The sequence below is a fragment of the Agelaius tricolor genome, unplaced genomic scaffold (genome assembly GCF_023055355.1).
Source record: "Agelaius tricolor isolate 1412-34295 unplaced genomic scaffold, bAgeTri1.0.p SCAF_5, whole genome shotgun sequence".
Classification (NCBI taxonomy): Eukaryota; Metazoa; Chordata; class Aves; order Passeriformes; family Icteridae; genus Agelaius; species Agelaius tricolor.
In genome coordinates this window covers 4259104-4270074 of record NW_027269265.1, presented here as the reverse complement: position 1 = coordinate 4270074, position 10971 = coordinate 4259104, and the positions used below count along the sequence as shown (strand labels likewise).

The 10971-nt window shown below is 54.7% G+C and overlaps 1 protein-coding gene across 1 annotated transcript; it reads left to right on the top strand.

The window, feature by feature from the left end:
• Positions 1-373: 373 nt before the first annotated feature.
• On the top strand, positions 374-8325 carry OTX2 (orthodenticle homeobox 2). The gene is made up of 5 exons (XM_071426168.1): positions 374-605; positions 801-891; positions 4340-4558; positions 4963-5114; positions 6374-8325. The coding sequence occupies exons 3-5, from the start codon at positions 4462-4464 to the stop codon at positions 6992-6994; spliced, it is 870 nt and encodes a 289-aa protein (XP_071282269.1). The 5' UTR covers positions 374-605; positions 801-891; positions 4340-4461; the 3' UTR covers positions 6995-8325.
• The last annotated feature ends 2646 nt before the right edge of the window (positions 8326-10971 follow it).

The window sequence follows — 10971 nt, the reverse complement described above, 5'->3', positions numbered from 1 at the left end:
GTGCTGGGGGGGATTCTCCCCTTGAGTGCCGCGGGTTTCCTCTCACCCATCTCCTGCCGCTCAGCCCAGGGCTCCTGCTAGGCTCCGTGTCCCCCCTTCACAAATATTTACTTCTATACATTAATATCTTTTGTTGGTGGTGTTGTTGTTATTATTACGGCCGCCCCCCAGCCTTTTGCTGACCCCCCTTCCTCTCCTTCCCCGGGCAATTCGCTAATTCCATCTCTGCTGTCCATCACGTTAATTTCTACAATGACTTCATCCGCTCCACTCCATAATGTATATTTTTAAACCGAGCAGGTTCTTTTAATGTATATTCTGGTGTCATTTCGGTGGCTGTTATTTCTCTCTGGATTGTCCCCCCGGTACAGCAGCGGCCTGTTTTTTCCTCCCCCTGTGTGTGTTTTTATTATTTTCCCCCTGGCTTAGATGTGTCAATCACTCTCTCCCTGCCATTGGTTGGAGAGTTTGCGTCAAAAAGTTGCCAGAGAGGCGCTTTCTCAGCAAAGCTCCCCGAGAGAGGTAGAGACCTTCAGCTCCAACGCACCCTGCCACTATTATTAAAAATAAAATCACTTTGACCAGCTCCAGCACCGGCCAGCTCTGTATGTACCGAGCCCAGACCCCGCGCATCCCCGCATCCCTCTCCTGCACCGTCCCCTCCCCTTTTTCCCCATTTATTCTCCTTTTTCAAACATTTTTTTCTCCACCCCCCCTCCGCCCCCCCCTTTCCCCCCGATGTCGTGGGCATGTGCATGCGGCGAGCTCTCTAACCTCCCGCTTTGTGCTTTCTCTCCCAGCTCAGCCCCAGCTCTGAATTTGGCGAGGATCCGGGAGCAGGTTTCCCCCTTCGCCCCCCAGCCCTGCCCGCGGCTCCGCCGAGGCTCGCAGGTAAGTCCGACCCTCTGGCTCCATCCTTCCTCGGGGGCATCGCTGGGCGGCCAGGAACGCGGGGAGAGGGACATTAAAATTATAATTATTATTTTTTTTTTAAATTATGATTATTTTTAAATCGCCGGTGCGCGGTGGGGCTCTCTGTGGCCAGGAGCTGCCCGGGAGAGGCCGGGCCGGGCCGGGCGGAGGCGGCCCCGGCTCGGGCACTGCGGGCTCGGCGCTGGGCAGGGAGCGGGAGCTGCAGGGTGAGAGGGAGAAGGGCAGGACCGAGAAGCCGGGGCCGCTCCCCATCGCCCCCCGAGCCCCCCGAGCCCCGCGGCCGGGAGCGGAGCCGCTGCTCTCTCCGCGGGCAGGCGCGGGGCTCCTCCGCCTTTCCCTTGGCTACACGATTTTTCTCCGGCCTATTCCTTTGGCCTGGAGTTATTTCCTGACCTCAAGCTGGACTTTTAAAATTAGGGGAAAAAAAAAAAAAAACCAAAAAAACAAACGGGGAGGAATTTCTCGCTTCTTCCGACTCCTACCTGAGAACCCTTTCATCCTCCTCCTCTTCCTCGCGATGCGGAGACTCAGCAAAGTAATTTTGCAAAGGTGTTTCTGAGCACTCACGGCCCGGGAGAACCGGGCTGGAGAGCGCAGGGAGAGAAATCTTCAAGGCATTTAGGGCCGGAGCTTCACGATTTGGTGTGCGCGAAACGGATGGCAGGAATGGCATCCAGGTCGGAGAGGGGCTGGAGCTGGTATCCACCTCCCTCATTTTAGTTTATTTTTATTTTTTTATGCCTTGGGAAAGCGCTTCCTAAAGGCACCGGCCGCGAGTAACGCGCCCCGGCCTCTCCTCTGAATTCGCACCGCGCTGACAAAGAGAAAGTCGGGAAAAGTCCTTGTGCACCGGCACAAGTTTCTTTAGAACTAAAACCCTTCTTGGCTGCTGAGGTTTATTTCGATTTCGGCTGCTTAGAGAAGTTGAAGCTTATTATTTATTTATTTCGAAAAGGTGCAACTCTAGTTTAAAAAAAAAAAAATAAAACCAGAAAGAAGTGGGGGGAAAAGCACTTTAAAAATGCTTTTTTAAAAAAGGGCCGGGTGCTGGTGGCCGGCAGGGACGGGCCAGGCGGAGGTGGCTGCCCGCCGAGCCCGGCTCCGCCGCTCCCGGTCCCGGGCAGGAGCCGCGGCCGCGGAGCAGCGCGGAGGTTCCGAGGGCGAAGCGCTGGGGACCGCCCGGCAGAGCCGGTGACGGCTCCATCCCCACCGCCTCTGCACCGGGGCGAAATTCGCATGTCGGGAAATATCACCCGAAACAGCAGCCCCTCCAGAGCGAAAAAAAAAAAAAAAAGGAAAATAAGGTTTGCTTAAAAAAAAAAAAATTAAATAAATTAGAATTTTTTAAAATGACCGAAATTCGTTGGAGCGCAGGGAAGGCGGCTGTCGTTTGCAAAACAAAAGGGAACAAATTCCCTTTTCTACCTTGGCACCTTTCCCCCTGCCCCCCGCAGCACGGCCGGGGCAGGGGCGCAGGCTGCGCGCCCGGGCGCGGATCGCTGCCCCGCATTAATCACCGGGGCGAGCCGCGGAGCCGGGGCCGGTGGCTCGTAATTAGGGAGCGTGTGCCGCCCGGATTATCTCGTTAGTTTATCAAGAAAACATTTATTATAATTAATTCTCGGACGGGGTAATTATTATTGAGCGAGGGCAGAGCAACTGGTAGCCGGGCTGTGCGCGGAGCGGGGGGGCGGCGGGAGGAGGGGAAAGGTGACAGATTGCCGAGCGGAGCCGTTGCTCCGCGGGCTGCGGGGCCGCCCCGGGATGCGCGGCCGCGGCCGAGGGGCTCCGCGGGCGGCCGCGCCGGGCTGGCGCCTCGGTAGGATGCCGCCGAATTTAACCGAACGGAGCTTTAGGGTTGGTTTTTTTTTGGCGGGGGGAGGAGGTGTTTGCGCTTTTTTTTTTTTTTTTTTTTTTTGTTGCTGTGTTTTTCTTTTTTGTTGTTTTTTTTTTAATCTTTTTTTGTCTTTTTTAAATTTTTTTGTTCGCTCGTTTTGGAGCGGGCAGCAACCCCCGCGCTTTGCTCTCCCGCGCGTTTTGCGGGGCTCCCGCTTTGCCAACCCCTCGGCGGAACGGGGCTCCCCCCTCGGCGGGACCGTCCCCGTTCGGCCTCCCCCGGGGGGCGATGCGAAATTCGGGACCCGACCGTGCGCACCCCGCGCTGGATGCGCGCACCCTCCGCCGCCCAGCGCGGTCGTGCGCGGTCAATTCCCTTCCCGAGGGGAGAAGGGGAAGCTCCGCGCCGCGGAGAACCCGCGCCGACGGCGCTGCCGGGGGCGTGGAGCGGGGCAGGAGCCCCCCGACAGCGCTCGGCCCTCCCGGGGAGCCGGCTGGGCTGAAACGCGGAGTTTTGGGGTGTTTCGGGAAGAAAGTTCTGCTGGAGTTCGTTTTCCCGACGGCCGCTGGGAATGGAGGGAAGGGCGAGCGTTTGCTCAAAAAGACGTTTTTAAAAAAAATATTTTAGAGCTGGAAAAAAACAGCCTAAACCTTTTTAGGAGTCCCGATTTGACCCATTGCCGTACTTTTAAAATTTTTTATCTTTTTTTTTTTGGCGGGTGTTTGGGTCCCCCCTCGCTGCCCGGTCCCGTCGGGGTAGCCCGAGCAGGGTCCGGGGGAGCCGCTCGCCCGCCGGGGCTGTCCCGGGGCCGCTCGCCACCGAGGTGTTTGTTTAGCTTCGGCTCCGTCATCAAGAGTTTCTTGAAAGCCTAATAAATCTGTTACTTGCCTCCAAATCTAATTACCCGGAGTACTAATTAGGTGCAAATGGCCGGTGGAAATTACTGCAGACGTGGACTGATGGCGGGAGAGCAGAAAAGTTTGGCTCTTCCCGAGCGGGCATTTGAGCTCTGAAATGCAGCAACGTCGGGGGGAAGGGGGAAAAGGGGGAGAAAGGGGGAAGGTTTGAATGTTGCCCAAACCTGGGATAATTAAAGTCCTTGCAAGAGACTAGTGGAGAGATAGGTTTCTTGAATTGTTTCTTTGTTTCTCACCCTTGGGCTTTGTTATCTGCATTATTTATTTAGCCGAGGGGTTCTTTGTGTCTGCCAATGGCCCCAATCAAGTTTTGCTTGAGACAATTAGCCGGTGCCCGGCCGGGAATCCTATGCAAATGCCCCCGGCCGCCGTACAATGCGGGCAGTTGAAGGCATGGGGGGGTTTTGTTCGGGCAGTAATTACTGGCTGGGATGTGCCCCCCTTCCCTCCCCTCCTCGCCCTTTTTGGGGAGAGATGCGTTTATCTGGTCAGTCTCTCCCAGCTCCCGAATCCGGCTGGGGTCCGAGCGGGAGGATTGATGGGAGGGGGGGAGGCAGAGGGGATAAAAGCGGGGTGTGGGGGGGGGCAGCGATCTGGCCTGACTCCCCCCCCCTTCATCCCTGCATTGCTCCCTCCTCTTCCTCCTGCGCAGGCACCTGGCGGCCCCCCCACGCCCGACGGCTCCCGCAGGCACCGCCCGGGGCAGGCAGGGCGCTCGGCCGGCTCCCCCTCGCCCGGATTTCGGCCAACTCTCCTCCCCGCCACAACTTTAGCATGATGTCTTATCTTAAGCAACCACCTTACGCAGTCAATGGCCTGAGTCTCACAACCTCGGGCATGGATTTGTTGCATCCGTCCGTCGGTTATCCCGGTAAGCCACGTTTTTCTTCCCTCTTCCCTCCCCCTATTTTTTTTTTTTTTTTTTGGCTCCACGCAGGAGAAGCCGCTGGGATTTTGGGAGGCAAAACATGCCCAGGGATCACGCTGGCTTGGGTGGGTGAGGGCGTGGGGTCCTTCTGTCTCCCTTTTCCTCACCCCCAACTTTTTATGGGCGAAAGGGGCTGCAAACAGCGCAAAGCCCCGGGCTGGGGATGGGACCAAGATGCTGCGAGGATGCGGGGGAGATGCTGAGTTGGGACTGCCGAGCTGTGGCGGCTGAGGGACCCCCGGGAGAGGGCAGGGAATGTGGGTGTCCCCCTGGGGAAGGGGCTGGAAGGGACATCGGGGTCTAAGGGGCCGCTGACTGACAGCCAGGGCCTCTGGCTCCGATCGCAGCCACCCCGCGGAAGCAGCGGCGGGAGCGCACCACCTTCACCCGGGCGCAGCTGGATGTGCTGGAGGCTCTTTTCGCCAAGACCCGCTACCCCGACATCTTCATGCGGGAGGAGGTGGCCCTGAAAATCAACCTGCCCGAGTCCAGAGTGCAGGTAGGACGCGGAGAGCCCTGCCTGCCCTCGCCCTCCGTACCGAATGAACCCGGGACTGGCCTGTGCCCGGCAGGGAGGGACTCGAGGGGATGGGTGCAGGGGATGGATCCAGTCCTGGAGCCAACTCAAGCCCTGGTGGGGTGAAGGAGGCTCAGAGAGGGGTGGGGGTTCACTGAGGGGATGTGGTGGCATTTTGCACCCCCAGGGCTGGAGTGTGCCCCCCTTTCTCCCTCTGCACTGAGGGGGGGTTGTGCAGATCCTGGATCCCAGCTCTTGGACCTTCCACACCCATCCCCAGCACCCCCAAATCCCAGCTTGTCCTGCGGACATCTGGGGGCCCTGCAGAAGCCACAAAGGATCCCCCCCTTCCCCAGGGATCACCACATCCCTGGAGCTGGGCCAGACTGGGATCCCAGCTCACACCAGTACAGACTGGGGGCTTCCTGCCCCTCTGAGGGGACTTTGATGAGAGAGGGGCTGCCTCGGCGGAGGGAACCCTCTCCTGGGGCTGGGCTGTCCTGCTCTGCAGGAGGATCCCATCCAGGCAGCATTTTGGAGGTGCTGCTGGCAGGGCAGGAGGGTCCTGCCCCCTCTGGGACCTAGAACACCCCAGCAGCAGAGGCAGGGCATCTCCAAAGCCATCCCTCCCCCTTGCCTTCTGACGAGGCTTCCCGAGGCTGTGCGGTGCCGTGTTCCCGTGGAGCGTGGTGGCTGGGATCGGGATATCCCCGTGCCAAACCCCATCCTCCTTCCCAAAAAACCTCCCCAGAGCAGCCAGCCCCCTTGGGCCCTGCTAAGGGAAGGGGAGATGGGCTGAGGAGCCAATTCTGACCCAGGGGGTGAGAGCAGAGTGCCTGTTTGGAGGGTAAATGAGATGTCTTTACCCCCATCCCGAACCTCTCCTTCCCTAATTGTTCCCTCCTTTTCTGATGTTCTGTTGTTTCTAATTAAGGGTTCAACTTCAATAGGCCTTACACAGTGATTCCTGGGGGTCCCCGGCTGGCAAATAGCAAAGAGCTTCCCCTTCACCCCCAAAAGTGACCTTATTAAGGAGTTTGATTTGTGATTTCCACTTGTTATTACTGCTAATGATCTCAGGGAGGGGGAGCCCCGGAGCTTTTCTGTGCAGCAGCCTGCAACCCTCTGCTCCTGGGGGACAGCTTTGGGTCTCCCTGCCACCCATCCCTTCCCCACCTCGGGTTTGCCCATTCCTAACCCCAGGCTTTTTCTCTCTCCCTCCCTCGTGTCTGTGCCTCAAGGTGTGGTTTAAAAACCGCCGAGCCAAGTGCCGGCAGCAGCAGCAGCAGCAGCAGAACGGGGGCCAGAACAAGGTGCGGCCGGCGAAGAAGAAGAATTCTCCAGCCCGGGAAGTGAGCTCGGAGAGCGGGACCAGCGGGCAGTTCACTCCCCCCTCCAGCACCTCAGTCCCCACCATCTCCAGCAGCAGCGCCCCCGTGTCCATCTGGAGCCCGGCGTCCATCTCCCCGCTCTCAGACCCCCTGTCCACCTCTTCCTCCTGCATGCAGAGATCCTATCCCATGACCTACACCCAGGCATCGGGCTACAGCCAAGGATACGCTGGATCGACCTCCTATTTCGGAGGCATGGACTGTGGATCTTACTTGACCCCTATGCACCACCAGCTGCCCGGGCCGGGGGCCACCCTGAGTCCCATGGGTGCCAACGCGGTCACCAGCCACCTCAACCAGTCTCCAGCCTCCCTCTCCACCCAGGGCTATGGAGCCTCCAGTTTGGGCTTTAACTCCACCACCGATTGCTTGGATTATAAAGACCAAACGGCCTCCTGGAAGTTAAACTTCAATGCTGACTGCTTGGATTATAAGGACCAGACGTCGTCATGGAAGTTCCAGGTTTTGTGAAGAACCTTTGTGGTACCCCGGAGAAACCGCGACGAGAACGAACAGGCTGGGCTGAGTGCTCCAGTTTTAGTCAGGTCTTGGTTAAATTAAAGAGAAAAATAACTCCACGGACAAACAAATGAACAAACAAAAAAAAAAACTGACGGCAACAAGAGGGGGACAGTGTTGGTGTGATCCCGTTCAGACTCATCTCCTGCTCAGACGCTCTGGAAAAGGAATAATAAAGAGGAAAAACGGAGGAGGAAGGCCTTAAACGGACAGATCATCTAGTGAGCAGAAACCAGACAGACCCATCTGTGTTCTTTCTAGTTTTAGCCAATTGTTGGGTTCCTTTGTTTGGAAGAGGTGGGTGATCTTCCCACCTGCGGGCCAGTTTTAAAAAAAAAAAAAAAAAAAAAAAGAGTCTAGGTTTTTATTTCTTTTTTTTGTGTGTGCGTGGAAAGATGATCCTTCACCCAGAGGTTTCCAATGTGTTAGCCAACCCTCGGTTAAAATATTCAGAATGGACAACATCTCTCTTTTTCTCCCTCTTTTTGTCCCTCCCTCTTTCTTTCTCTCTCTCGAGCTCATCCAACTGTTTCATGCCCAACTTGCTGAAGTTGGCACCCAGAGAACTTGGTTCAGGGCTGTGTGGGTTGTGTGACTGATTGTCCTAGCTGCACTACTTTATTTAAAGATTAAGAAAAAAAAAAAAGATAATGTTCATAAGGAGTCAATATGTAGTTTTTAAGAGACAATCAGTGTGTGTCTTATATAAATGGTACATCTGTGGTTTTTAATCTGTGCTAGACTTCAAAACTGTGATCTCCTGTATTGTATGCAACTATGAACTCTGCACCAGCGGGAGTTCTGCTGTGATTTAAATAGGTTATAATTATAAGTGAAATTCAGAGCAACTGAGTTACCTATTATCATCTTTAAAAACAAAATAATTAAAAATATATATTTAAAAAATAATAAAAAAGAAAAAAAAAGAAAAAACGCAAAAAACACGATCGCCTTTCACCCGAGGTGAACTGCACTGAAACTTTTTACAACAAACTGTCTCTGAATGAAAGAGGAAAGACCGAAAATACCCCACCTGAGGACATTTAACTCCTCTGGAGCTCACTTACTGCTGGCCACGCTGGCAGTAACCGGCAAATCCGACAGGACTTTGGGCAGTTGCTCTGACCTGGATGAATTCAAACCAAGAAATTCATTGTCGTTTATGCTTGCAGATGTTAACTGAAAAAAAAAGAAAAAAAAAAAGATATATATGCATAAACCTTTTTTTTTTTTTTCCTGGATTTGGCAGATATGTATAATTATATTAAAATGGTTCTAGCACACTTGATGGTTGTCTTCCATTTTAATCACAGCCGGCGAGTGACCGAGAAGGGGCACGGGAGGCCAGGAGGGTCTGGCTGCTTCTGCAGGGTTGAGACAAAAGGGGCTCTGCTGGCAGCTCCCCGAGGTGAAGGAAGCAAAAAAAATCAAGGAGGGGAGTTATTTTATTTTTGAAATCTTTAATCAAAAAACTTTAATTACAAGCAGAGCTTGGCTAACGTGACCTTTCCTACCCCAGCTTCGCCAAATCTCTTCGTGGGCAGGGAGGGATGAGGTTGCTCTGTGGCTTCCCAGGGGCTGGAGTCCCCAGGTGTGTATTTGGGGAGAACTTTCCAGGCAGGAGAACCTGGATCAGGCAGGATGCTCTGAGCAGAGGTGCTGGGTAAGGAGAGGCACAAGTGTTTGAGCTGCAGTGTCACAAGCTGAAGCCCCAGGTTGCAGGATCAGGCCTTTCCCAAGTATCCCTCCTCTTGCTGGCTCTTTTTCTGTCCCTCTCCCTCTTTCTCCCTCTCTCCTTCCCGTGTGCAGCGCCGGGGCTGCTGGAGCCCTGCTGGATCTAGCACAAAATAATGGATCTCTGGAAAGGGGGAGACCTGGGAAAAACCCCCAGCACCATCCACACCATGTCACCTGCTGTCCCCCAGGTTTGTCACCAGCAGCCTGTGAGCCACCCCTGGCCACCAGCACCACGCCTCGGTGCCCAGGACAGCGGAGCCCGAGCGATGATGACGCGGCCACGGTGCCTCTCCAGCCATCCCTGGGCTCTGCATCCCCATCCCAAACCACCCCTTCCACGGGCACCAGCAACCTGCTCCTCCCAGGAGTGTCCCCAGGGCAGGGAGCAGCCTCTGAAATAAACCACTCTGGGGGAAGGAGAGCTTCTGTGGGAGAGCTTTTGTGCTGCCTCGCTGTAGCGCGTGTCTGTGTCTGTGTCGGTCGGTGATTTTCTCATTTATTTTTGTGGAACGGGAGGATCCGTGCAGGGGAGGTTTGGGAAGCTCCAGCGGTGTCCCTGCCGCTGGCATCTCCCAAGCAGCAGGATGGAAAGTTTCATTTGTCCACTGATTTGCTTCAAATCAACAAAGTTCACTTCTCCCCCCCACCAAAAAATCTGAGCAAAATATGCTCAAGAAAACCAAGTCCTTACTGAACTGGGGCACAGCATCCCACCTGCCTGGAAAAGCTCTTTGTTTCCTGAGCTTTTGATTATTAATTTTTTTCTAAAGCCTCTTTAAAACCTCTTTTTGCATTTAGCTTTCCCCATCTTCTACTTTTCTTTCCTGAGTATTTCCCTGTCTGTCAGGGATGAGCTCCTCCAGCCAGTGCTTGTTTTTATCAGAAAAAGCTAATTCATGGCAGGAGTTTCTCTGATTTTTCCCTGGCTTTTTGTACTTTCCACGTTTTTCTCTCCCTGTTCGTTTCTGAGTTTAATTTAAATGGGCACATGCGTGGGCAAAGGGCAAAATCCCAAGGTGAGCTGGCAAACACAAAATATTCTGTAAAGAGTGTTTTAACTCCTTTTTAATTTTTAATGTTTTACATCTCCTGGTAGAATTCATTTCCTCTGAACTCAGGCTGCAGTAGGCAATCCTGGATCCAATAAAATCTGGAGAAAAGCTGGGGAGACCACTTTAGTGTTGGAAAGCTGGATTTGGGGGCAAAGAGCTGATTAGGAGGGTGTTTGATTTGAGGTGTCCTGCCCAGCCCCCCAAAATACACATACAGGCAAATCCTCTGCCTGCTCTGCAATGTGACATTTCCCACTAGAGGGGGGAAAAAAAAATCCCTAAAACTGGAAAAGCAGAAAAACAGGAGGGAAATCCTGAGTGTAACCATAATGGAACTACCTGGAATTCCGGTTCCTGCACCTCTGCCTGCTCCCTGCCCATCCTGGTCCCAGCCCCTCCTGCTCCTGCTCTGTCTCCTTGTTTGATTCCCTCTCCATTTGCCTGCTCACACCCTGCCCAATATTCCCATCCCCTCCCTGCCTGCTCCCCACCAGCACCAGCTCACATTTCCCAGTGCTCCCCAGCACCCAGAGCATCCCTGCTCCACCCCAGCCTGAACCAGCCCAGGAAGCCCCGAAATGGGGACAACTTTTGGGGCGCTGCACTGGCAGGAGGACCCCGGGATGGGGAGCACTGCCAGTTTCCAAGGAGACCGGGGAGATTTGCTGACAAAAGGAGGATTTAGGGACGGGCAGTGGAGCTTCAGCTCCTGGTGCTGGGTGGAGTGGCACAGGAACACCCCACACTCCCCCTCACACCCCTGGCACCGCTGTTCACCTGGGATTTTGGGGGTAAGGATGATGGGTTAGGGATGGGTTTGGGTTTGGGGAGGTTAGAAAGGGAGGATTGGGATGAGGGGCTGGGCTGGGGTGAAGGGATGGGATGGGATTCCCGAGGCTCAGGGCGTGGTGTGAGGGCTGGGCTGGGTGTGGGGAGGTGTCAGGAGTGGGAAGGAAATGGAAGGGAAGGAAAAGAAGGGAAGTAAGGAAATGGAAGGGGAGGAAAAGAAGGAGGGAAAGAAGGAAAGAGGGAAAGGAGGAGGGAGGAAGGGGAGAAAAGGATGGAGGAAGGGAAGGGAAGGGAAGGGAAGGGAAGGGAAGGGAAGGGAAGGGAAGGGAAGGGAAGGGAAGGGGAAAGAGA